Raw genomic sequence first — 27,561 nt, 5'->3', positions numbered from 1 at the left:
GAAAGGGCTTTTATTTTTGAAAGCAAAATCAGAATGACTTGATATTGATATGGTATCACCGTGGGGTTGTATACTGTTGATCTGGAGTGGAATTACCCTGTGGAAACAAGAATTTTTCATTTTAGAGCATTTTGAAATCACTGAAAGTTAGGTCAATTATGGACAATTTGAAAGGGCTTTTATTTTTGAAAGCAAAATCAGAATGACTTGATATTTATATGGTGTCACTGTGGGGTTGTATACTGTTGATCTAAAGTGGAATTACCCTGTGGAAACAGCAAAATTCTATTTAAGAGCATTTTGAAATCACTGAAAGTTAGGTCAATTGTGGACAATTTGAAAGGGCTTTTATTTTTGAAAGCAAAATCAGAATGACTTGATATTTATATGGTGTCACTGTGGGGTTGTATACTGTTGATCTAAAGTGGAATTACCCTGTGGAAACAGCAAAATTCTATTTAAGAGCATTTTGAAATCACTGAAAGTTAGGTCAATTGTGGACAATTTGAAAGGGCTTTTATTTTTGAAAGCAAAATCAGAATGACTTGATATTGATATGGTATCACCGTGGGGTTGTATACTGTTGATCTAAAGTGGAATTACCCTGTGGAAACAGCAAAATTCTATTTAAGAGCATTTTGAAATCACTGAAAGTTAGGTCAATTATGGACAATTTGAAAAGGCTTTTAATTTGGAAGGCATAATCAGAATGACTTGATATTGATATGGTGTCACCGTGGGGTTGTATACTGTTGATCTAAGGTGGAATTATCCTGTGGAAACAGGAATTTTCCATTTTAGAGCATTTTGAAATCACTGAAAGTTAGGTCAATTGTGGACAATTTGAAAGGGCTTTTATTTTTGAAAGCAAAATCAGAATGACTTGATATTGATATGGTATCACTATGGGGCTTTATACTGTAAATACAGAGTGGAATTATCCTGTGGAAACAGGAATTTTCCATTTTAGAGCATTTTGAAATCACTGAAAGTTAGGTCAATTATGGACAATTTGAAAGGGCTTTTATTTTTGAAAACAAAATCAGAATGACTTGATATTGATATGGTATCACTGTGAGGTTGTATACTGTTGATCTAAGGTGGAATTACCCTGTGGAAACAAGAATTTTTCATTTTAGAGCATTTTGAAATCACTGAAAGGTAGGTCAATTATGGACAATTTGAAAAGGCTTTTATTTTTGAAAGCAAAATCAGAATGACTTGATATTGATATGGTATCACTGTGAGGTTGTATACTATTGATCTAAAGTGGAATTACCCTGTGGAAACAAGAATTTTTCATTTTAGAGCATTTTGAAATCACTGAAAGTTAGGTCAATTGTGGACAATTTGAAAGGGCTTTTATTTTTGAAAGCAAAATCAGAATGACTTGATATTGATATGGTATCACTATGGGGCTTTATACTGTAAATACAGAGTGGAATTATCCTGTGGAAACAGGAATTTTCCATTTTAGAGCATTTTGAAATCACTGAAAGTTAGGTCAATTATGGACAATTTGAAAGGGCTTTTATTTTTGAAAACAAAATCAGAATGACTTGATATTGATATGGTGTCACTGTGAGGTTGTATACTGTTGATCTAAGGTGGAATTACCCTGTGGAAACAAGAATTTTTCATTTTAGAGCATTTTGAAATCACTGAAAGGTAGGTCAATTATGGACAATTTGAAAAGGCTTTTATTTTTGAAAGCAAAATCAGAATGACTTGATATTGATATGGTATCACTGTGAGGTTGTATACTATTGATCTAAAGTGGAATTACCCTGTGGAAACAAGAATTTTTCATTTTAGAGCATTTTGAAATCACAGAAAGTTAGGTCAATTGTGGACAATTTGAAAGGGCTTTTATTTTTGAAAGCAAAATCAGAATGACTTGATATTGATATGGTATCACTGTGAGGTTGTATACTGTTGATCTAAAGTGGAATTACCCTGTGGAAACAAGAATTTTTCATTTTAGAGCATTTTGAAATCACTGAAAGGTAGGTCAATTATGGACAATTTGAAAAGGCTTTTATTTTTGAAAGCAAAATCAGAATGACTTGATATTGATATGGTATCACTGTGAGGTTGTATACTATTGATCTAAAGTGGAATTACCCTGTGGAAACAAGAATTTTTCATTTTAGAGCATTTTGAAATCACAGAAAGTTAGGTCAATTGTGGACAATTTGAAAGGGCTTTTATTTTTGAAAGCAAAATCAGAATGACTTGATATTGATATGGTATCACTGTGAGGTTGTATACTGTTGATCTAAGGTGGAATTACCCTGTGGAAACAAGAATTTTCCATTTTAGAGCATTTTGAAATCACTGAAAGGTAGGTCAATTATGGACAATTTGAAAAGGCTTTTATTTTTGAAAGCAAAATCAGAATGACTTGATATTGATATGGTATCACTGTGGGGCTGTATACTGTAAATACAGAGTGGAATTACCCTGTGGAAACAAGAATTTTTCATTTTAGAGCATTTTGAAATCACAGAAAGTTAGGTCAATTGTGGACAATTTGAAAGGGCTTTTATTTTTGAAAGCAAAATCAGAATGACTTGATATTGATATGGTATCACTGTGAGGTTGTATACTGTTGATCTAAAGTGGAATTACCCTGTGGAAACAAGAATTTTTCATTTTAGAGCATTTTGAATCGTTAGAAGATTAAGTCAAATATCGGCAATTTCAAAGGGCCATTACTATGAAAAGCAAAATCAGAATGACTTGATATTGATATGGTATCACTGTGAGGTTGTATACTGTTGATCTAAAGTGGAATTGCCCTGTGGAAACAAGAATTTTTCATTTTAGAGCATTTTGAAATCACAGAAAGTTAGGTCAATTATGGACAATTTGAAAGGGCTTTTATTTTTGAAAGCAAAATCAGAATGACTTGATATTGATATGGTATCACCGTGGGGTTGTATACTGTTGATCTAAAGTGGAATTACCCTGTGGAAACAGCAAAATTCTATTTAAGAGCATTTTGAAATCACTGAAAGTTAGGTCAATTATGGACAATTTGAAAAGGCTTTTATTTTTGAAAGCAAAATCAGAATGACTTGATATTGATATGGTATCACCGTGGGGTTGTATACTGTTGATCTAAAGTGGAATTACCCTGTGGAAACAGGAATTTTCCATTTTAGAGCATTTTGAAATCACTGAAAGGTAGGTCAACTATGGACAATTTGAAAAGTCTTTTATTTTGGAAGGCATAATCAGAATGACTTGATATTGATATGGTGTCACTGTGGGGTTGTATACTATTGATCTAAAGTGGAATTACCCTGTGGAAACAAGAATTTTTCATTTTAGAGCATTTTGAAATCAATGAAAGTTAGGTCAATTATGGACAATTTGAAAAGTCTTTTATTTTGGAAGGCATAATCAGAATGACTTGATATTGATATGGTAACATCATGAGGTTGTATACTGTTGATCTAAAGTGGAATTACCCTGTGGAAACAGGAATTTTCCATTTTAGAGCATTTTGAAATCACTGAAAGGTAGGTCAACTATGGACAATTTGAAAAGGCTTTTATTTTTGAAAGCAAAATCAGAATGACTTGATATTGATATGGTAACATCGTGAGGTTGTATACTGTTGATCTAAAGTGGAATTACCCTGTGGAAACAGGAATTTTCCATTTTAGAGCATTTTGAAATCACTGAAAGGTAGGTCAACTATGGGCAATTTGAAAAGGCTTTTATTTTTGAAAGCAAAATCAGAATGACTTGATATTGATATGGTATCACTGCGGGGTTGTATACTGTTGATCTAAAGTGGAATTACCCTGTGGAAACAAGAATTTTTCATTTTAGAGCATTTTGAATCGTTAGGAGATTAAGTCAAATATCGGCAATTTCAAAGGGCCATTACTATGAAAAGCAAAATCAGACTGACTTGATATTGATATGGTATTACTGTGAAAAAGACTGCGGTTGGAAAGTGTTGATACAAAGTTCAAATAGTATTTGGAAATACGACTTTTGCTTTTAAGAGCATTATGAATTCATTGAAAGAGTAGTTCAAAAATGAAGATTCACAGGGCTTTTACTTTGAAATCCAAAATAAGATGGCCTTGATAGTGACAGGGCACAATTAGGGTACAAGGCTGTGTCATGTAGATGTAACATTAGAGTTTCTAAAAAAAAAAAAGGGCCTAAATTATATGTTATTATGTTCTTAACATATCTGTTAATTCACTCGAAGTTGGCTTTTATTTTGAAATCCGGTTTCCACATCCATTCCCGTAATACTTTGAATACACAGGGAACGTAAAATCGACTGGAGGCTGGCTTGACTGCAAGTCTCGAATTGGAGGCTGGCTTGACAACTGAGCGAGAGGGGCTGCCATTGTATGTGTGTGTGTGTGTGTGTGTGTGTGTGTGTGTGTGGATAATAGCAAACACTGAAATACATTTTTTGCACGCAGGAATGAGTTTTGTTCGCTCAAATTCAGCTTTTCTTCGCTCAAAATAAATTTCTCCTCAAAATACATCATTTGCACCTGCAAACCTTTTTTTACGTGCGCTCAGAATAGTGGCACAAAAATAACGCCATATTATTTTGACCCCGAAAATGGCGCATCAGGCCAAAATCCTTTCCACGCCCACCCCCGTGACATCACGCTCCAATGCCCTATGGTAACTAATGTTATAAAAATGTTCCGCCCCTAATGAGCATTTGAGCAGCCAATCAGAATCATCTATGTCATGTGATCATGAGTACAGCAGCAGATTGTTCTAGTGAGAGTTTCGAAGCACCATGGATGAAGGTAAATGCACCTTTCAATTGTTTGCCAACCGCCAATACGACTGTCAGAAAGAAAGAAAGAAGAAAGAGTTTGAAGGTACCAGCTCTCAGGTATGAAGCTAACTTTCAAAAGTTACATGAGTACAAACAGGTACCTTGTCGGGTTTTTTTCGTTTGCTTGTTTTTGGTTGGTTTTTTTTTTAACCCTGTCCTGTCTGGCTGTTTTTGTGGCACAAATATAACGGTGTAGAGAAAGAGTTGAGCGCGCACGGGCAGAAATGTTGAGAGCGCCAGCAACACGTTGTTAGCGAGCGCAAATGCAAAAACCGAGCGAGAGGGGCTGCTGTTGTGTGTGTGTTAGTGATGGGTCGTTCGCGAACGAAATGGCTCTTAGAGCCGTCTCTTTGACGTGAACGACGGGAGCCGGCTCCTTATCGCGAGCCGTCACGTGGTTTTTTTTCTCTCTCTCTCTCTCTCGCTCTCTCTCTCGCACGTTTTTCCGCTTCACTCTGCACGTGGGCAGAGGGGGGGAGGGGCGGTAGTTACTCTCAGTAGCACAGGAACAGCCAGAGGGAGAGAGAGAGAAAGAGAGCCAGGGATAGAAAGGTATAGTAATCATCCACAACTATTTTCGGTTGCAGATGATAAAGGATTCAGAAAGTTTATTCATGCGGGCCCATATGACAGAGAATATACATGTTCTTTTTGTTTTCATATTATAATTTATATTTAATTGTGTTGTGGTTTGCAGTGTTTTGTGTTGTTTTCACTTTAAATTTGTAAAAGGAAAAAGATGAAAATTTAAATAGTTAAAAGTTGAAATGTGAATAGTTGATTTTTGTATTATATGATTTATTTATTACATTTTATGTGGATTTTGCAGCAAAATTATCCACACCCACCGCCGCGCTATGAATTGTGGGATATATGGGACCACGAAGCGTGCACCGGACCACGCTTGATATTTGGGGAAATCGACGGCGCATTTGAAGTACGCTTCGAGTTGGGACAGTCGTCACGTGGCGGTGACGTAATCGCACTCAGAATGCGTACTTCAAGCGTGCGGTCTCTGAATTGGGACACAGCCCCAGTCTCCATTTCAACTTGTGTTGAAAGTGCGGACTTCAAATGATATTCTCTTAATTGTGTTAATAGGCCACGTAAAACCAGAGTTATGATTCGAAACAGTACAAACGGTGTTTTCTGAGGACAGCGCTACCAAACACTCTCCGTTGGCGACCAAAATTTTAAAAACAAAATTAAAAAAAAAAAAAAAAGGATGCATGTCTGCCATTACCTGCCAAAACCGGAAGTAACATAATATTTTGTGGGAAACGTAGTTTTTCCCCTCAGGGCCTTGATGAACCTATACTGGTGGTTTTAAGTTATGTCTGACATATGTCTGTGCAGTTTCTGGGATGCTTAGACCTCAAAATGCACTGTTGGAAATTATTTTATTTTCTATGTTTTGTTCTGTTACTTTTCTAAAAACAGATGGTGATCTTTTCTAAAAGCGATAGGACAGGTGTGGAGGAGAGTGAAGCAAGAGAATGGGTTCCTAAGGTGGGCAAGAAAAATCCAGCTAAGTTTCTGTAAATATGTTGTTTTCACACATCCATGGAAAATGAGCAAAATATATATTTTTCTGCTCTAATAACAGTCTGTGAGCTCATCTGAAGATGATGGGACAGATGACTGGAAACCCACACAGGATGAATCTGAAGGCTATTCAGAAGAGGAGGAAGAACAAGAACGTAAAAGGATTCCTAAGGTAGCCATGAAAAACAAAACTGGGTGTCCTATGCCACAAAGAGATGTGAAATTCATCCTCAGTTTCACTGCTTCCACAATCTATACATTCAACAAAATATGTCTTTGTATTCTTCTACGTCACATGGTCAGCTCATATGTATGGAACACCAGGACTGCCATAATGAATTAATTAAATACACCATTAGATAATTAATTAAATGTGGCAATAATTAATTAAAGAGAAGATTTAGAAGAAGATTAGAAATGAGTGATGATGGGAAACCTCCACCAGATAAATTTAAAGACAACTGAGAAAAGATGAGTTTAAGGAAGAGGTGAGTTAGCTCCAGTCCATTTTTAGTGAGGTCATGAGGAGGAGTAGTAGTGGGTTTCGTACACAAGATGAATTCAAAGACAGTATATATATTCAAAGAAATATAAAGGTCAAATCAAAAGTAGTCAGAATTACTAACAGTACTGCAGATAATTTATTTTCATTGGCATTTGTAAATATTAAGTAAGAGTAAGACAAAAAATAAAACTTTTTTAGTAGTTGTATGCGTCTTCTTTTTGTGTACAGGGGGCGTTCGTGAGCAGTGAGTTGCCGCAGAGGACAGAGGAACGGCAACAGGTTGCTGTCGCCTCAAAGTCTCAAAGGCATCACTATGTCAGAAATGGACACAAGTGTCCCATATGTGGACGTGTATATGCTGACTTCATCTACAGTTCACAGGGTGAGTAACGTGATCCCGCTGTGACACGCCTCCCTGCAGCAGCCATGTTGGTGACTCTGTCTCACATTATTTCAGATCAGAGTTTCCAGACCTCCGGAGTTTACAGCGCCACTGAGACCTCCACCAATCAGGTAAGAGCTGACCTCTGCCTCTGTCTCCTGTTAGTGTGATGCAGGTCAGCATAATGTTGCACATGAAAATTGGTTTGAAATTTGCACGTGTGAAGAGGTCATGTGATCAGTGACCCCATGAAGCTGTAATCAGTCTGTTTCTATTTTATTTTGAAAGGATGAGCAGGAAGGAGGCGTGGCTGACTCTCCCACGAGATCAGACGTGAACTTCAGCTACAGCCAGCAGGTACGTCCCGCAGCGTAGCTTGAAGGTGACATCATCGCGTGTGTGACAGCGGTGCCAGGGTAGCTCAGTGGTTGGCGCTGCTGCCTCACAGTCTGAGCGTCTCGTTTCAGACCCGGGGAAGTTCAACTTCCTGCTTCAGACTTCAGGAGAATATTGTTGCGACCGCGCCACAGACTGCAGCTGCCATCTCTGCTCCGCCTCGTCTCGGTGGGCGGCGATAAGCTGGACAGAGAACAGCTCTAAACATTGTTCGTCCAATCAAAAACCTGTACAGCAGGCCTAAAGCGCCTGTCCAACGTCATCCTCCAGAGGTCGCAACCTCTGAAGGTAATGGTGCTTGGACTTTGAGCACTTCCTGTTCCTGTGACGCGCCGAGCTCTCTTCTTCTCTTGGTTTTGGTCTAACGGCAGTCGGGACAAAGTCTGAGTGTGTATTTCCTGTTTCTGTTCAAAAACATAAACGCATTCATTCCTTTCTTCATACGGGAACAGGGATATCTGCATCTGACTGAAAGGAGTATTCCTTTTTCTCTTATGTCCATCACACTTTTTCTAGGATAGACTACTTGACTAGTATTGCATGTGCCTGTGAATACCGTGCCATAGTTATATCAGACCACGCCCCTTTAATTCTGACTGGCTATGCCTGACTTACCTAGAACAGACAGGAGTTGGCGTTTTAACCCCACACTACTATCTGATCAGTGTGTTGAGCAGTATGTGTAGACTGCAGAGTCCTCCAGTATTACTTCAATTTGGGCATCCAGGTAAGAGACACCTGAACAGTAAACAGCAGTCTTTGAAGCGGCGCTGACAGGTGAAGGTGAGACGCCTGAATGAACTCACGGAGCATCACAGAATGTTGATTCTGTTCTGGACGTTTTCAGTGGGAGAAACCTTTCGTTATCATCCAGGTGATCCTTCAGTCTCAGCTGACTGCAGGTTTCCGACCTATAAACGGGACATAATGACTGAAACTAGCTCAGCTCCTCCACTGGCAGATCTGTTTTAGCAGCAGAAGTCTGAGTGCACCTGAGTCACTTGCAGGTGTGGTAAACATCTTCCAAGGGCACTCTGATCACCTGGGTCCTGTGGAGGTCATGTGACTGGTGTTCCTCTCCTTTAACCTGTGGCTGCCGTTTCAAAGAGACACACGTTTCCTTCAGGTTCTTTGAATGTTTATAGATGATTCTGCAGGTGTTTCAGGTTCAGGTGATGACATGATGCTGTGAATTTGTCATGTGACCGTCATGTGACCATCTGTCTCCTCAGTGGTACCATCAGAGCTGCTGGAAGCAACAGCAGCAGGTGTATCCCGCCTCCTCACCTGAGACTGCCTACCCCTACCAGCCCTACACGCCCTACCTGGGCCAGGAGCCCCCTCTGCACGGTAAGAGTGATCGGTTCCAGCAGGTGGTGCTGCACTTCCTCCACCTGTATACAAAAGATGCAAGTTTCATCTTTTAGCTGAGCCTTCACTTCCGTAGCGAAGCCTTTCACAATAAAACAGTGCGATCAGGTAGGAGGCAACTGTGGGGAACACATGACTAACAGGAAGATGTGTGCAGTGATGTCATTACAGCATGGATGGTCCCTCAGGTGTTTTAATTTAAGCTCCGCCCCCTTTACTGTGACTTGATCTGTCCCATCTTCCGTCCCCAGCTGCCTCCCAGCCGTTCTCTGAGACTGGGCGGATCTCCCATCAGCCCGCCAGCTCCTACCCAGAATCCTCCAGGTCTGCAGATGGACAGACAGAGGGACGCAACGGCGGTCAGTACTTTACCTTTACCTTTGGAGTGCACACGCTGCCAAAACAGGAAGTGTTTGTCAATAAAACAGTGTAGAAGTGCCGGAGGTCAGCAGGTCTGTTGGTGAAGCTTTACAGCTGCATAATGGTGAGAGTGGCGCAATGAGGACGGAAGGGTGGGGCAAACCCTACACCATCCAGCTGTCACATTCCTGTACCCAATGACTACTGTATTGTTATTAAGGTGAAATTTGACCGGATGAACATAGCAAACAGGCGTGGCAACAGACAGGAAGTGCGGTGCAGTAATTCTGGAGTCAGATGAAGGCAGAAGCACAATGGGCCAATTGCAGGCGCTGTTAGTCATTGGTCAGGTCACATGATTAGTGTGCCTCCACATTAAAACCCAAATTTTCTGCATTATAAACGAATTTACTTTGAAAATAAAGGCATGTGGTTTGTCTCCTCAGGTGTCTCCATGGAAAGCTCCTCCTCCATCAGTCCTACTCCTCCAGGCTCCGCCCCCTCCTCTGCTCTCCTCTACCCAGATCAGTCGCCCCTCCCTCCTCTCCCACTGCTCCACCTGCCATATGAAGCTCCACCCCCAAGCACCTACCTGACTACAGCCCCTGCACCTCCTCTTCCACATCCCGCCCACCACCCTCACCACTCTTCCTACCACCCATACAGGCCAATATCGACTGGAGGCCACGCCCCACGACTCTACTGCCTTGCCCCCAACCCTTCTCATGTTGTTGGATACATTGCTGCCCCGCCCCCTCACCACACAGACACACTCTACATCCCACCCACTATGTAACGTGCATATTAGCTCAAGGCTAAAACCCCTTTTGTTTTGAATTAGTGGTAACATTATTATGAACACTTTTCCTGCAGCAAGACTTTCAAAATTAAAGTTAGGATTTAAAGGTAAATATTGGCTGGATGTTAATGGATGTTGCTGTTGGTTAAAATTCATGTTCAGCCAATGGTAGTGGTGGGTGGTGGGTGTGACCAGTCCCTATTTGTGGAGGGATCTTTGTGTTGATGTTTTGTTTTTTGGGTTTTGGGTGAATAAAGTTTGTTTCACCAGCAGATGGCGTTTTTGCTTCATCACATGACTATTGTCCAGCTAACAGTCCCAAACATCAACTTCCTGTTTTTTATGCTTTGAGCAAACAGGAAGTAAAATAATAAAGCCAGAAAGGTGCGATTCTCCACAGGACGTGAGAGATGGGGATCAGAGGGGAGTTACAGGTGATAGGTCGTCATCTCTGGCGAGGGGGCAGCGCCTCAGTGTGTCAGTTTGAGCTCTCAGGTAGAAAACTCTCACCTGTGCAGGTTAGGGGTGAGTGTGATTCATAGCAGCAGAAAATTTGAGAGCTTTGGAGGCTGACTCTGATTTTCTTAGTTTCCATGGAAACTAAAATCAATAAAGGCATTTTTTTCCATTACAGCTGCTGTGACACTGAAGTTCAGTAAGTAATCTGATTACACTGAGACAAAGGTTGATGGATGTTTGAACGACTACTTTGTCCAGACCTGTGATGAGCAGCGAAGCCTGAGACGACTCCCCCCACCCCCACTGAGTCGCCTGTTGTCATTTTTAAACCTTTATTGACACAGGAAGTGGCGTCACAGCCAAGAATAGAAACGCGGTGATGGAGGGACGTCCCTCAGCCCAGGAACTCTTTATCTGGATTTGCTTATGGTGACATCATCATTCGGGATGAGCTCACGTGGATGTAGCTGCTCCATCCACCGCCGCTTGTTTCATAGAGAAAAGCGCCACAGGTTGTATGAAAATCTGCAGATGGCGTGTTGACTCAGCCTGATACATGTTTAAATTATACTGTATGTGTATTGATCACTGTGGGTTTTTATAGATCTGATTGGTTAACGGGTGCTGGTTTCATACCTGCTGATAAGTTACCATGGTAACTTTTGATAGGAAGCACCTTCAGAAAAGCCTGAGTTACGTGCAGTTACCTGGATTAGAGGTCGGTTTGTGTGCTTATCCATTTGTTTTGTTGATGGAACCATGAATTCTGCAGTTTACCATCCTCTGGTTTAGTCAAAGTCCTGACGGCTTCATGCTCTAAAACCCTCCAGTGTGACTGAATTACAACAATTCTGCACAGACTGTTTTCTAAAACAGCGAGAGAACAATGAGCAGAACAGCAAGCATAGCAAAATATTACCTTTTAATTTCAGTGTAACATACAGCCGCCTGATAACAGCACCACAGGTAGGTTATTTACACAAACACTGGACGTTTGGAAGGTGCCCTTATTAACCCACCGGCAACAGTTGCCGTTTTAACCCCCACACATCAACAAAATTAAACATACAGTCAGTAGGACAAGTCTAAGGAGTGAAATGCATTCACTTATTTTGCTGCGAAAAATCTGGGATTAGACGGGTTCCATCATTTCAAAGAAACAAAGAACTGGACAGGTTGGACTTTTATCGAGCTGCTGTGAAGCCTCTGGTGCTCCGGGATGACAGCCCCAGGAGCTCAGATCATTGGTCTGACCCCCACCCCACCCTCAGAGATGGAAGACCTCGCTCGACCCCAAAAATCAGGTGTGCTGATGACATCACAGTGACCTGATCTGAGGTCAGCGCCACCGCTCTGATCACAGATCAATGATCAGCTGTAAAAACCAAAGTACTATGACAGAGAAGTAGCTCCAGCATCGGCCTCAGTGCCCGGGTAGGTTACGTATGTGTTGTCACGGGAACAGTTTTGCTGGGATCTCTATGGTCCAGAGGTCGCGACCTCCCAGAGCTCTCAGTGGGGCCTTCAGCCAGCGAGGGTTGGACAGGTTAGTCAGGTGCTTCTCCTGCAGACCAATCAGCACGGCCGACTGCTCCAGGCACTGTAGGTCCTTCCCCTGGAGGGAGGCGGGGCAAAGCCAGGTCTGGCCCACATCCACCAATCCTAAAAGAGACCACAGGGTTCGTTCAGGGATGTGTAAATGTGGCAGAGTAAATAGTGATTCTAACCTGCCACCACGCCGCGGCCGAACCGCTCCCCGGACTCCAGAAGTGCCTCAATCTGTCCATCCCCAGCAGGCCGCTTAGCACCGCCCACCACTCCAACCCCTCCCAGTCACGCTGAGCCACGTGGACCGCCAGCGTCTGGTTCTCCAGTGGAGCGAGCAGCGGCCTCCAGCGGCTCTCCACCGTCTTTACCCCGTCCAGAACCAGGCCGGCATACGGCTGCCGGTGTTCCAGATCTACTGGCGTTTAGATCAACTGGCGTTGGTCGAACAGATGTGTGGCAGTCTTGCGTTTCAGTAGCTCCTACCGACAAACCAGCAAAAAAAAGCCAAATGTGTCATCTGTGACACTTGTGAGGTTGTCTCAAACACACTCCGTCAGTCTTGATGCTGTTGAACAACAAAATGTTTAAAAATGTGGCGAGTTTACCTGGTGATATCCTCGTGCGCCACGCGATCGCGAAAACAGCAAACAATTAACACCATGCCGTTGTTGTTCACGGGACAGCAAGAGTAAACGATCGGGAGACTCTTGTCGTCGTTATCGTTCCCCTCGCACGGTTTATTTCTCCGAATTCAGCGTTTTTGCTTCACAACTACAGCGTGCAGTTTACTTTGTGCACTAACATGGAGTCGAGTCAACCAGCGCCACCTCTGGCCAAGTGCCACAGCCTACAGCCAGATCAACCTGTGACACACATCTGCACCACGTTTGAATTCGTGTCATGCACATTTGTACCTTTCAATTGTGTCTGTTTGTGCGTCATGCAAATAAACCTTTGGAAAGAATGAAATGATATCATATATTCCTTATTGGCCTACATTTGTACAAAATTCCAAATTATATACACAAAGTCATAGAAATCACCACTCCAATTGGTCATCATGATTTTAATATTCTCTTTTTCCATAACAATGAAATACACCTTGGACAAATATGACACATCAATATTTCATTAGTGTTGTCACATCACATCCTGTAAGCATCGTCTGTCTGTGTCTTTTCCCTGAAAATGAATATTTCCAGCCAATATAGGCAATTCATCAACATGGCTGGAGTTATATACAGTCTGTATAAGTGTGGTTAATCTAATGAAGATTTGTAAGGAGACGGCAGTTACTGTGAATTCACAGCAGTTACACAGTGATTAGTAATAAACAGCCAGTGAGAGTGAGTGGATATGACTGTTCCCACCACTAACACATGACCATAGGCCACTACTAGATTAACTTGTGACACATCTGCACCTGCTGCTATGATCACATTGAGTAGAGGCTGAGTGGCTGCACTTACCCCTGGTACATCCAAATCTACCCACAAACATGTTGAAAGATGCAATGCCAGCAATGTGGATTGTCAACACTGAAAACAATCAGTAAGCAAAGACAACAGGGATCATTTGTTTCTGTTTATTTAGCACCCACAACATTTGTAGTCGCCTTCTGCACAGGGGAAGTCCACACACACCGTGTGGTACCACTTTCCACAGAAGGTGCAATCTGCAAGATTGAATGAGATTGTCAGGGTCATTGTCTGACTGTTTATTACTAATCACTGTGTAACTGCTGTACATTCACAGTAACTGCCATCTCCTTATAAATGTTTATTAGATTGACCACACTTATGCAGACTGTATATCACAACCAACTCTAACATGTTTGTTTGCAGAGGGCAGACACAGACAGACTACGCTAACGACATGTGATGTTACAACACTGGTGAAATATTAGTGTGTTCACGACATTTTTCGTATGGGCAAAAGTATTGATATCAGGATGGTGATTCTTATGTGTATGTCATTTGGCATTTTGTACAAATGTAGGCTGATAATAAATACATGATATCATTTCATTCATTTCAAAGGTTTATTTGCATGACGCACAAACAGACACAATTGAAAGGTACAAATGTGCATGACACGAATTCAAACGTGGTGCAGATGTGTGTCACAGGTTGATCTGGCTGTAGGCTGTGGCACTTGGCCAGAGGTGGCGCTGGTTGACTCGACTCCATGTTAGTGCACAAAGTAAACTGCACGCTGTAGTTGTGAAGCAAAAACGCTGAATTCGGAGAAATAAACCGTGCGAGGGGAACGATAACGACGACAAGAGTCTCCCGATCGTTTACTCTTGCTGTCCTGTGAACAACAACGGCGTGGTGTTACTTGTTTGCTGTTTTCGCGATCGCGTCACGCATGAGGATATCACCAGGTAAACTCGCCACATTTTTAAACATTTTGTTGTTCAACAGCATCAAGACTGACGGAGTGTGTTTGAGACAACCTCACAAGTGTCACAGATGACACATTTGGCGTTTTTTTGCTGGTTTGTCGGTAGCAGCTCCTGAAACGCAAGACTGCCACACATCTGTTCGACCAACGCCAGTTGATCTAAACGCCAGTAGATCTGGAACACCGGAACAACAGGCACGGCACCTGCACCGCCATGTCTGCAAAACAAGCGCACCCAAACAGGACGCACTTTTCAGAGGTATGAAACATTTTCAGGGTTTTTTTTAGCCCCTTTTGCATTAGTGCCTGCTCGACTCGCCACAACTCGACTACACTGGGTTTCCACTATAACCAATACCATCTAATATGGGTGCTCGTTGTTATAGCAACGTGTAATCTTAATTAAAATGTGACATGAATGCGGGGGCTGTTTGTCAGATTCCGGGAGCATGGCGTTGTTTCTTGGAGCAAACCGTCCTAGTGTACATTCCTGCGGTCACACAATAATTCCAGCAGAAATTTAAGTAGATAGGGCGGGTTGCCACTTAATTTTGTGTTGTGCACATGCGCAGAAACAACAGGTAGGATGGTTTGTGAGGTCGCATGGATTCCCAGAACACATTTCTCTCATTTTTTTGTGAAGTAGATGTTCTCATGACCTATCGAGTGATGCCACTGACCAGCCAATCAGTGGCATGCTGTCCGATGACGTAATAGTTTAATACCTGCTCGGATCGCTTGGAACCCGTCCGAGCAGGTACTAAAGCAGTACCAGGAACTAGTGATGTGACGTTCTGTGTCGAGGCTTCAAAGCTTGTGTCGAGTAATTGAGGGGGCGTTTCCGCGATGCGCGTATCGAGGCTTGCTTCATTTACGGGAGGAGCTGAAAAGACAGTGTCACTATAATTATCGTGCGAGTTACAGGTTTTTCACAATTTGCCTCAAAGTGACACAAGGTCTAAAAACTCCCCATTCAAAGTCTCAGAGCTAAAATACTGAAACTGAAGGCATTTTCTGTAACTTTATTGCAGTTTATTGTTTGATAACAGCATTTTGGTTATTTTGTAAGTGATTTAAGTGTTACTCACATCCTGTCACTGCTGAGATTTCTTCTGCTATGATGGGTCATTGGAGTTTAACTGCCTAACAGTTACATTTATTTCTGTACCTCAATAAATCATGCTCAGTTTTTCCACATGATCTCTCCTTATTGAACTGCTTTTGTAGATAAGCTTCAAGCCAGAAAGCAACAACACCTAAACCAAAAATATTATCATCAGAAGTGAGAAAGTGTCTGGACTATCTCCAGCTGCGTTGCATGTATTAAAGATAACTTCAGACACTGTCTGGTTGTCATGTCTGAAACAGGCTGTACAGTCACACAGATAAAAGACAGCAGTCATGTTTCTAATATTACAAATCAACCAGAAAGATTATGAAGATAAAAGCTGTGAGACCCCACTAGAGAACGGATGGCTTGTTATCATTACATGAAGTGATTTAGAAATAAGCTGCCAAGTGGCTGCTGTGGCTGCTGCTGCTGCTGTTGCCTTTCTAAGATGCCCTCCACAATCTTCTCTATTGAGACTTGTGTCAGTGGTGTAGACAGGGCAGGAGGAGGCGGGTTAAAGACGGCAGGGCTCTATGGTGACTACAGGGACACTAGTTGTTTCACTGCCTTCAGTTAAAGACTGCCACAGCAGCTGCTGGGCAGCCACAGGTTTTGGAACAGAGGGTGGGGGCTGAAGGGCAGCTGGTTCATCTTTTCTCAGAGTTTTGTGTTTGTCCCAGTTCAGAGGGACTGGACGGCAGCCTGGCTCTCTGTATTCAAGCCCAAATTGCTCTCCAGTGTCTCTGTCAGAGAGGTGAAGTGCAGTGTACTTCTCCTGACCAGTCACTCTTCTGGAGGCTGCATTAAACTCCACCACTAGAGCTGGATCAAAAACACAAGGTAGCATGACACCTGGCTGCTTAAGCTCCACCAGTCGTTGGTAGTTCCATCGTGCCACCCCTGTGATGCCCTGGGCCTGGAATAGTTCAGTGGAAACGTGAGTCCCGGTGATCCACTGGGCCTGGTGGAAATGATAACCCTCCTGCTGTGAAGTGCCTCGGACAGGAATCCAGATGGGGACCTTGGCACCTTCACCAGGGACATGGTTAAGCTGAAGAGTCCCACCGTACCTAAACATTACACCCTCTGAGAGTTCAGGGTCACTTAGGCAGCCACGCAGAATGTGCACTGCGTCACGTCTTCAGCATGGATGGCTTGAAGAGTGGGACGTTGTTGGGGTCTGTGGCCAGGTGAAAATGGTTCAGGACCTTTTCCACTCTGTTCAGCAGCTCAGTGGGTTGTGGTATTTGGATCCTGCAGTGCTCCCTTATGTGTTGCTTTGTGGGATTAGCAGGATGGATGCCACAGAACTTATAAGCATCCTGGAGCCTCTTCAGGTCTGCCTGATCAACCACTGAGAATGCCGCAGAGAGAAGCTGGCAGAAAGTGCTGAACAGAGGAAGATGCTCAGAGGTACACTCCCACAAAAATCGCCTCAGGCAGTGGAACAGGTCCAGTTTTACAATAATGTTCTTGTTGTAGTGGGTTCGAGAGGCACAGCTGTTTGCCACTGGTCCAGATGTGGCCGCAGCAACAACAGCAGGAGTGGTTTTTCAGGCATCCCACGATAGATTTTCGACAGGGATGCAGTCTGGGATCTTAAATGGAGCACAGCAATCCCTAAATGTAAGAAATACAAATACATGTAAGTATATGGAATATTATGTGTGTGCATCAAATTGATCTGAAAAAGAAAAACTCAGTTTTTCCAGACAGATTAGCAGTTTGAATGACAACGATGATTACGGTTTTTACCTGTCCACCCAGTGGTAGCCGGCCTTTTCCACTCCTGCATCACTGTACCTCTTGGCCATTCCCTGGTACATGGGCTCCAAGGACCTTTCTGTGTCAGACTGAACCATGACCCACGAAACAATCAGCCAGTTTTCATTCATTATGGAATAACTGGACATGACCCCAGATGCCAGCATGACTTTTTGTGCCACCTTCCTGATGTGGTCAGACCTGGAAATGTGGCCAAAAGTGCCCTGGAGGAGTTTGGATATGGCTGGATGTTGACGTCGGAATTCGTCGAGCAGGCAGTCAGTCAGGTAATGGCTGGACACAGAGACGCCACACCAGGCATGTGGGTCTTCATAAGACCTGAACTCCTGTGGCTTATTTTCCTTCCTCAGGAACTGCCCAATGGTCCTCTGTGCATGAGCTCCTGCCTCAGAATCCCAGACCGATCCTGTGGCATGGAGGTACGTCAGGTGAGCTCGCTCGTACTTGAGGTGCATGAGTTCATTTATTTGGTTTGCCATGTCTGTTGGAGATTTGCCAGTCCTCCTGAGCTCATCCATAACAGACTTGCAGATGGCCTTTTTGTTTGTAAGAAAAGCAGGGAGAAGGTTGGTAAACCTTTGGGCAGTTTCTCCAGCCATCGTGGATTGTCAGCAAACCAGTTCCTGCGACAAGCCCTGCAGCAGAGTCGTGAAGACAGGATGTAATACTGACCACTGGTGCCAACAATTACACGTGGCCTGCCCACACCAGCAGAGACCACTTGTGAACGAAAGCAACCATGGAGACATGGCAAGATATAATTGTTTCTTAACCTGACCATGATAGAACTCTCAGGTTTCATTTTACATTTTATGCACAGGGCGATTACATCTGATTGGGTCACTTCCAAACTCGTCCTGCCTTTGTCATCATCATCATCTTCATCCGCTTTATCCGAGGCCAGGTCGCGGGGGCAGCAGCCTAAGCAGAGAAGCCCAGACCTCCCTCTCCCCAGCAGTGTTGCCACAGTTACTTTGAAAAAGTAATATATTACGGACTACTGATTACTCCTTCCAAAAGTAACTTAGTTACTTTACTGATTAGTTTATTTTTAAAGTAACTAAGTTAGATTACTAGTTACTTTATTAGTTACTTTCAGAAGCAGCCAATAACACTCCCCACTGCCTCAACATAAAAACATCAACCAATTTTGCCAATACTCACTTTATTGGAAGTGTATTTTAACAGTAATGTCAACAATATATCTCCTGACATTTGAAGTTGAACTTAAAACCTTTTTCCTGACAGAAATACTTGTTTGTATGAAAATAAAGACAGTCTTGTTACTTCACTTAACATAAATACTTTTTATAAAAAAACAAAAACAAACAAAGAGTCTTTCTTGACTTCCCTTAAGATACTTTTTATACCATCCACATGTAAACACTATTGTCCGCTTTTGTAACTTTGGACTAATCTTATGAAAAAAAAAAGAGACTGCAGGTCCAACTTAAATTGCCTTACTTCCTTGCAGGTAATTGATTTAAGTTAATCAACTTGAAAACTTTAATAAGTTTATTAAGTGACTTTGATAAACTTAATTTAATTACTTGTAAATAGTTATTTAAATTGGATTCCCCATTCTCTGTTTTTTCAGTATATGTTGTCATCGCATGTTATGGGGGAAACAGTAGAGTGGAGCGAGTAAACCAGTGGTTGTACCTCATTAACAGAAGCTTCTCAAACCTTTTGTCAGAAAGTCGATGTCTTTTAGGCGTGAGCACCAAACCTCCCAGACTAAAAAGCCGCTCCACAGGAGCACTTGATGGGGTTGGAGTGTTATACTTTAAAAAAATTGTCTTTATGCTTGAAAATTTATGCAGAATCTGAAGGTCGTAGCCTGACATCAGGTAGTCCATGACTTCTTTTTCTGCAGAATAGGTCTCCTCCTCTGGCTCTGCCTCAAAAGTGAAAAAGTCCATCTCACCTTGGCTGCTAGATGTAGTAGCACTGGGCACACTGGCAGGGTTTTTTGCCAGAGGAACAGTGGTGCAACACTCTGCTGTCAGAAGCTGTTTTACTCGCTCCCTCCTTCCTGCATCTCTCAGCCATCGGAGTTTGAATTTTGGACAACTGGCAGCTGCAAGAAGGGCATCTTTGTCGTCCAGCACACCGGCGAAATGAGTCTGAATAGCCTAAAAAACATAATTGATATTTTTTATGCCTACAATTTATTATGTTATTGAATTATTTGCAAACCATGCCTAATATGAGATCAGTATTATGGATTTATTTTGTTTTAGGTTACTTGTAAACATTTTAATTGTTTTAATCTTATTTTTCAATGATAATTAATATTCTGTTCCATGTTTGTGAATTGTATGAAGCAAAAAATCTGACTAATTTCAAGATAGAGCGTACCTGTACAATGGCATCTGGAAGGCCTGCAGTCATCCTGGAGAGGTCATCTTTCACAGCCTGGGTCTTCTGCATCAGAACTTCAAGTGTTGGTAGTAAAGTATGGACAGTCGCCTTGTAAAATGTCCAGTGCTGCAGTCAGAGGTTTCATGGACATGCAGTACTCATGCAGGAACTGGTATTCTTGATCTTTGAAGCACTTCAGTCCTAGCTTTGTGCACAGAGTATTCAGCTCACCCATGGGAATTTCTGCAATTCTCTTTACAGCATCAAAAAAGGAATTCCACCTTGTGGATGTTGGTATTAGGAGCTTTCTTTTGCTGATTTCTTCCACTGTTTCTGATGCAAGTGTAGATCTACTCGATTTGGTCCAAAGAGCTGTGCATTTTGCTGTGCTGCTCCTATACACAGCCCTGCTCTCTGCATTAGTTGTTAAATGTTTCTCCACATCACGTGTGCAAATTATGTTGATGGTGTGCGAAGCACACCTGCGGTGCGGGGGAAGAGACAGCTGACCATCACTTTCATTCTCAGCCGAGAGGATTTCTGACAGATCAGAAAAAGTGACATCGTCGTCTTTGGGGCTGGACTCTTCCTCCTCCATCTCATCATCGGACTCCGTGACAGGATGATAAACTTGAAACGCCTTAACAAAGTTGGATCCATTATCAGTAACTGTTGCAACTACTTTGTTGAGTAATCCATAAGAGGAGTGGATGTTTTCGATTTCTGTACCAATGACATCATACGTGTGTCTACCACGAATTCGCCTACATGCTAATGCAACCTTGTGGCGCTCTAATGTGGTTCTACTGATCCAGTGGAGCGTTACTCCCATATAGCTTCTGTTGTTAGCAGTCCAAATATCCACGGTAGTTGAAACAAAGTCAATCTCTTTCAGTGTGGCCTTCAAATTTCTCTCCATTTCTGTAAACTCCTTCTCCAAGTAAGAAGTAAAAGTCGTTCGGTGAGGCAGCTCGGCATTAACAGAAGTAGGGATCTTTTTTATTATGGCACGAAACGAGGGCGAGTCAACAGTGTTTATAGGTAGCATTTCTTCTACAATATACTGCGCGACCAACTTCTTCAATTCTTCATCACTTACTGGTTTTGCACCAAAGTCCAACTTTTGTTGTTTGGGGGGTGTAGGACCTTCTGCGGAAGTCACGGCTCTCTGCTTCGGACCACTTGGTGGGACTCTCTCTGTGAGTTTGACTGAGCTGTGCTGCGACTCCAAATGTTTCTTTAAGTTTGACGTAGTGTTTTTGAAGGTAGATAACACTTTTTCGCCAACACAGAGTGTACAACGAACCTTAATATTTAAATCTTTAGTTGACAGAAACTCAAAATAGTGACTATATTTCCAGCTAAAGAACGAACATCACTCTCCCTCCATTGTTGTTTACACTTTTTTACGTCGCTGGCTGCTTGTGAGCGGGAAACGTGACCTGTCGCTTATGTGACGTTTCACGACACGTATGCGTTTGTCATCCGCTGAGACGAAAAGAAGAAACCAAATCTTTTTGCTTAAAAAATAGTAACGCACAGTGGTTTGAACAAGTAACTTTAATCTGACTACTGTTATGGAAATAGTAACGCGTTAGATTAGTCGTTACTGAAAAAGTGGTCATATTTGGAGTAACGCGTTACTAAGCAACGCGTTACCGGCATCACTGCTCCCCAGCCACCTCCTCCAGCTTATCCGGGGGAACACCAAGGCGTTCCCAGGCCAGCCGAGAGATATAATCTTTCCAGCGTGTCCTGGGTCTGCCCTGGGGCCTTTGTACACAGCTTAAATATTTCTGATTGGATCTCACATTTTTTATTTTTTTTTAGACCAAAGTATCAATATATTCCATTGCACTTTTTTTTCTCGTGCACTAGTTTTTAGTTAGTTATTGTCTCCCTTTCATCATGAAAACAAAGGTAACTGACAAAAATTATGACAAAAATAATTGGTCAGTGAAATTAACACTGGATAAGAGCACCCATGCTGATGTAGCATTAACTTGTAGCTTAAAAATAGCACGCACAAACCATTCCATAGGTGCAAGATTTGCATGACAAATTGAGGTATTCAGTACAGTTTCTATTACAACATTTTATTGAGATTGATGCCATATATAGGTTGTTCCCCCAAGGATCGATATAGTCTGTGTAGTTGGAATTACTGGGTGGTCCCATCATGCTGTGTCCACATCAGTCAAATATCTGTTGCAGTCAGCTGGACCACAATTAAATAATTCTGAGCAGCACTTGGCAGACTGCAGCAGCCTGCATGTGTGTGTTCCATGAAAATCAAAAGTAACAAAAACCCTGCCATTCCTCAAGCCTGAATCATTTCAGTCACATTTTCTCCTGGAGATGTCTAAAGACAGGCTGTCTTTTGTTGCCATAGAGACCTGAATCCCCCCCGAACACAGTGTAGAGATCTGGCAGGTTTTTGACCATAATTCCGGGTTGTCACCCTCTGGCAGTAATAGGGGGAATATGTAGCACACAAGCACAAACTCCTTGTCTTGGTACAGAGCTCTCACTGCGGGACCAAAGTGCCACTTAAATCCAGACTCAAATTTTCTGTGATTGCAGGTTCCGATGGAGACATCGCCTGTTCATCATCTCCGCTCCCAACGACGAGGAGTGGGCCTATCAGCAGCAGCCTTACGCCCTCAACAGCCAAGCCTGCAATCTGGGTGAGTCACCAGAAGTCAACCAGTTTCACTTTTCAGAGGTCACTTCAGTTGCTAAAAGCTCAAATATGCTCGCCACCCAAGCTCTAATTGTGTCTCTCTGCTGCTAGGTGCTGTTTAGGTGATGTAGGTTTTTTTCTCCAAAATCTGCTGCCTGCTGCAACCAAAAAACAAATCTATAAGAAACACAGTTGCAGGCTCAATGAACCGATTGTTAGTGTGATTAACACTTCTTAGTCTAATTTATCGTTGTTATAAGATTTTACTATTTTGCTTATTTCTATTGTTTTACTGTATTATCTGTTTATTTACTCATGTAATGCAAAGCTTAAAGGAGCACATAGTGTTCACATATTTTTATGCCTTTGACACGTGTGCATAGACACATGAACTCTGCTTTAACTGCTGAATAGAGGAAGAGGCTCCTTGGTAACAGGAAAAAACCGTCTTCTCTGAAAGAGAGCGACTACACACACACATACATTCACACATACATCTTTACTATCTTTAGATATACTCAAGTCTGAAAAAGAGGAAATGTCATGAAACTGCTTCTGTGTATAAATAAAGCCTGACTGCAGCACTTCGGTGTGAGTATCCATTCTCTCTCACCCGTGCACGTAGTTCTTTGAAAACTCTCTGACTGTCTTGTATTCCTTCTTAGTATATAATGTCAACAAACTACTGACATTTAATTGGTCCTTCGAGCCGGATAGTTGACTGATATTATTAGTCCAACTGTCCACAGACGGAGTCTTCGGATCCTGACGTCGTGACCGCCTGCACTGAAATGCTCGCTTCCAGGAAGATGAGGAAAGACCACAGTCGTAAATTCGTCTGCTGGCCGGTGTTTACTCAGGCTTCACGGCGACAGGACTCGATAACACCGGATAAGAACACAGCGCTACTTTGAAGGTGAATATAACACAGTCATAAACATCATGCGTTTGAAATAAATCGACTTTACAACGACACTCATACCTGTAGAATCCTGTGTGGATAATAAGAGTCCTGTGTGGACACTAAGAGAGGTCCTGTGTGAACCGAAGGTTCGAAAGTAACCTATAAGACGGGATTGCACTTCCTGTGTGGATCGCACCCGCTAAAAACTTTAACAAGGGAAGGTTAGAAAGTAACCTATAAGACGGGATTGCACTTCCTGTGTGGATCGCACCCGCTAAAAACTTTAACAAGGGAAGGAGTGTCGAGTAAAAGCAGGTTTTTTTTAAGCGCGCAATGTATATGTGTAAAGAGTAAGTACGCCTTTGAATAGAGACTCTAGGTCTCTGTGCTACTCTTCTGTTTTCCTGTGAGGTATTGTGTGGTGGGAAAGAGAAAGGTTGCGCTTCATCGCATAAAATTGGGGCCGCCCTGAGTTTAGCTCAGGGTAGAAGGCTGCCTCAATAACCTCCTCCGACCTTTGTATCCACCAAACTTCATAGTGTATGTGTTGGCAGTATTAATAAAATAAACATAAAACAAATAAATTAAAATGGGAAATGAACCCACAAGACCTGAATTAACCGCTGATGAGCAGTGGATGGAGAAAATCCATCCAGGTGCCGGCCAAAATAAGCGCAAATAGGTGGAGAAATCCAAAGAAACTAAATTGTCCTACGTGGAGACCCTCCAAACAGAACTAAATAATGTAATATACTTGGCATGACGATCATGCCCAGATTGTATAAAATAAATAAAAGGAAATCATTCACATGAAAACCTTTTCTATAAAAAGAGAGATGCATAAGGTAGATTATGGCTGTGTCATTGTTCAGCCGAGGAAAGTGTGTGAAAAGATAAATGTCTCCAGCTTGGAAATGGGTGAGAACTGCAGCTCTCCCACAGTCCTTGATGGATACAAAATAAAATATAATAATAAACTACTTGGTTCGACATGCAACAGAGAGAATGAATGTGAATGAAGGTTGGATCTGAGATGAGGCAAACAGAAGACCAGTCTAAAAATAGGAAAAAGGAAATTTGTACAGATTGGATGAATTCTAAATCATCTGTTTGCTGAGTAAGATGATCCTAACTATTAATAATATTAATAATGGTATAAAATTAATAACAGGAAGTATCCTAGTCAGTATGATGTGAGATGGACAACTGTTATGAAGTCGTCTGCATCAAGCTTAAGGTTTGCTCAAACTCAGTATAATGACATATGAGATGAAGAAAATAAAGGCAATATCTAAACCAATTAGGTGCATAGAGGCACTTAACCTGTTTGAAAACCTGTAATTTATCCTAGATAAAATATTACTGAGATGTGGAGCACGTTTATAATAACAACTAATAAGCCAAACCCTGTAGATAATAACTAAACCTACAGGATTGAGAAGCTGAATTAAATATGTGGACACCGCTAAGTTGATGAGCATGTTACACATTTTCTTTTATCTTTATTTATTTTATTATTTTTTAGATCAGAGGCTGCATGCTATTAAAAGCCCACACATGCAGCTGTCTGTGAGCTCAGTTTTCCCCTGACACTTCTGCTTTGTTTCTGACAGCATTTTTCTTTGTCTTTTTGTGTCCTGACTCAATACAAGCAGCGCTACAACCAGTGTATGAGAGAATTAGAACCATACTAGCCCCAAGACCTGATTATGCAAAAATAGGAGAGACTAAACAGAAATAAAATGAGACAGCCTCTGATTTTCTGGATAGACTGCGCCCAGTCTTCCGACAAAATTCAGGTTTAGAATATACTGAAGGCCCGGAGACACCCTACCAACAACAGCTAAAAAATGCATTTTTGAAGGGCCTCCTCCCAAAAGTTAGAGCTCATGTAGATAAACATTGGGTCACCCAAAATACTGGGAACCTACCCGATGCTTTGCAGTATGCAGAACATGCAGTGAAAGTCCAAAAGAATAAAGCAGCCCAAAGTGGAGTTTTTGTAGTAACCACTGAAGGAGGTATCGTTGCATACACAGGCAGAAATCCACAAAAAGGGAAAGGCAAGAAACAGAATAGAGATGATAAAGAACGACATAGAAGGTGTTATAATTGTGATAAAGAAGGACATTTTGCCAGGGCAGAGACAATAGGGACAGTGAAGATGAAATGTGACTAGGCCCTAGCCCAAACACCCCACACGAACAGCTAGAGTGCGAGGGTGAAATTTTCAACATCCACCAGTTGCTTTTAGGCTCTGAACACAAATCAGAAGTAACTGTGTACATAAATGTCAAACCCAGCACTCATTTAACCACCTCTCCAACCTCATGCCTTGTAACTGAGAAAGAAAAGTGACTGATGTTAACCACTGTACATGACACAGAGATTGAGGCCTTGCCAAAATCTTTGTGGTCAAATGGGCCAACCGATGTAGGATTAATAAAACACGTTGATCCAATAAAAGTAAAAGTAACCTCTGACCGCAGACCAATGAAGCCACAATACCCACTATCTGCAGAAGCAAGAGACGGGATTCGCCCGGTCATAGCCAGTGTTGGGACTAACGCGTTATTAAGTAACGCGTTACAGTAACTACGTTATTATTGTGGTAACGAGCACGGTAACTAGTTATTATGCCAAAATCAGGAACGCGTTACTCGTTACTGGGATTTAGATAGGGTCGTTACTCGTTACTTCGTGTGGTGGCATCGCGGAGTTTCCACAGATTCAGTAACATTAGCAAGTGGTGGAGGCAGCAGGTGGATGAGGGAAAAGGGACGCAGAAGGAAAAGAGACCCGAGGCGGCCGCCGGTCCAAGTGTGAACTGAACTTCAGGTAAGAAGTTATGACCTGCAGTCTCTCTGGGTCAGATATAAACCAAGCTTAGGTGGAGTTTATTTTCGTTATTCTGACTTTTTCCGTACTGCGTGCTAGCTAGCATGACGGAGTTTCTACACAGCTGGGTGGTGCTATGAAGTTAATGATGTTGAACCTTAATTTGTTCATAAGTTATTAGAGTTGCCAACCGTCCCGTCTGGTATTCAGAGAAAATATTACGCGTTTCTTATTGAGGTGAAAAGGAACAGTTTGTCCCGTAATTCAGCTACAATGAAAAAGGCACAAAGCTGGAGTTATTCTGTGTCTTTACGCTGCACAGCTGCCTCTTCTTCTCTCATTCTCCCCCCTCCCTCTCCCGTTTCTACTTCAATCATGAAACTGATCAATGATCAGCTGATCGGCTCTCTTGTTTGTTTATCGCCCACTTTGCGCCGAAAGAGGAAACCAGCGGATGTCGCGCTAAACAACAGCAGCACGTTTAAGCTTGATCAGCTGTTGTTAGAATTTATTTAATATTAATTTCTAGTATCAGCTGATGTTTGCTGGAGCCACAGCTGTAAAAAAAAAAAGCTGCTGGTCATGATATGGTTTGGTTATCTGGTGAGAGGGAAACATGAAGATGAAACCAGGAGATGTCCTTACTGGATCATCAGAGCTGAGCAGGTGATGGAGAAACAGGTTTACCTTTTAGATGACATGAATGAGTTGAAGGGAAGTTATGAACTGTTTCTGAGAGACAAATAACCCCAGGATCCTTTTTTAGGTAGCTGACAGCTGGTAACTGTGCAGGTGCGGATCTAGCAAAGTGTGGCCAAGGGGGCATGTAGGGCATTAACAGGGAATGGGGGGCACAAAGAAATACTTTTCTTTCTTATTCTCATTTAAAATGTCTAGCTTTTAAAAAATAATTATCTGAATCTTACAACAAACGATTGATAGATTGATGCATATATACCATCAAAACAGTGAACATCACTGTCACAACAGTGTTTGTTTTCATTCAAAGGCTTTATGATTTTTCCTATAATGGTGGGCCAGTTTCTAGTCAAAATGCCCGGGCCAATTTTCTGTCCCAGTCCAGCCCTGTATGCAGCTCATCTGCAGTCTGGTGTTACCTACATCTTCCTATTCAGAAGGCAGAATTTCTGAGTTCTGAGTACAATCGAAAGCACTACGACTGCAGTTTTTGTGTTGGATGTAAAAGGCGCACATGACTCTGTGACGTAGGCTAGAATCATGGCAGCAGTCAATGACGGTCCAGGCGTGGGATT

At 42.3% G+C, this 27,561-nt stretch overlaps 1 protein-coding gene and 3 pseudogenes across 1 annotated transcript; 1 reads left to right on the top strand and 3 right to left on the bottom strand.

The window, feature by feature from the left end:
- The first annotated feature begins 4,733 nt into the window (after positions 1–4,733).
- On the top strand, positions 4,734–10,447 carry LOC146649001 (uncharacterized). The gene is made up of 9 exons (XM_085385827.1): positions 4,734–4,888; positions 6,272–6,340; positions 6,438–6,548; positions 7,110–7,263; positions 7,339–7,394; positions 7,552–7,620; positions 8,892–9,009; positions 9,282–9,389; positions 9,837–10,447. Exons 1-9 carry the CDS (start codon positions 4,790–4,792, stop codon positions 10,184–10,186), a joined length of 1,134 nt encoding a protein of 377 aa, XP_085241953.1. The 5' UTR covers positions 4,734–4,789; the 3' UTR covers positions 10,187–10,447.
- A 1,450-nt stretch (positions 10,448–11,897) lies between these two features.
- On the bottom strand, positions 11,898–12,618 carry LOC146649000 (EOLA-like protein; annotated as a pseudogene).
- Positions 12,619–14,218: 1,600 nt separating this feature from the next.
- On the bottom strand, positions 14,219–18,270 carry LOC146648999 (uncharacterized; annotated as a pseudogene).
- A 486-nt stretch (positions 18,271–18,756) lies between these two features.
- Positions 18,757–23,345, bottom strand: LOC146648998 (uncharacterized; annotated as a pseudogene).
- Positions 23,346–27,561: the final 4,216 nt, after the last annotated feature.

Source organism: Rhamphochromis longiceps, linkage group LG17, assembly GCF_057381845.1.
Source record: "Rhamphochromis longiceps isolate RC_006_pf linkage group LG17, R_longiceps_female_GT1.1, whole genome shotgun sequence".
NCBI classification, from domain to species: domain Eukaryota; kingdom Metazoa; phylum Chordata; class Actinopteri; order Cichliformes; family Cichlidae; genus Rhamphochromis; species Rhamphochromis longiceps.
This window is presented reverse-complemented; position numbering and strand designations above follow the sequence as displayed.

Coding starts and splice junctions, on each gene's coding strand:
- LOC146649001 (XM_085385827.1), top strand. CDS start 4,790: ATGGATGAAGGTAAATGCACCTTTCAATTGTTTGCCAACCGCCAATAC. Junction 7,264..7,338: donor CTTCATCTACAGTTCACAGG/GTGAGTAACGTG, acceptor ACATTATTTCAG/ATCAGAGTTTCCAGACCTCC. Junction 9,390..9,836: donor GACAGAGGGACGCAACGGCG/GTCAGTACTTTA, acceptor TTGTCTCCTCAG/GTGTCTCCATGGAAAGCTCC.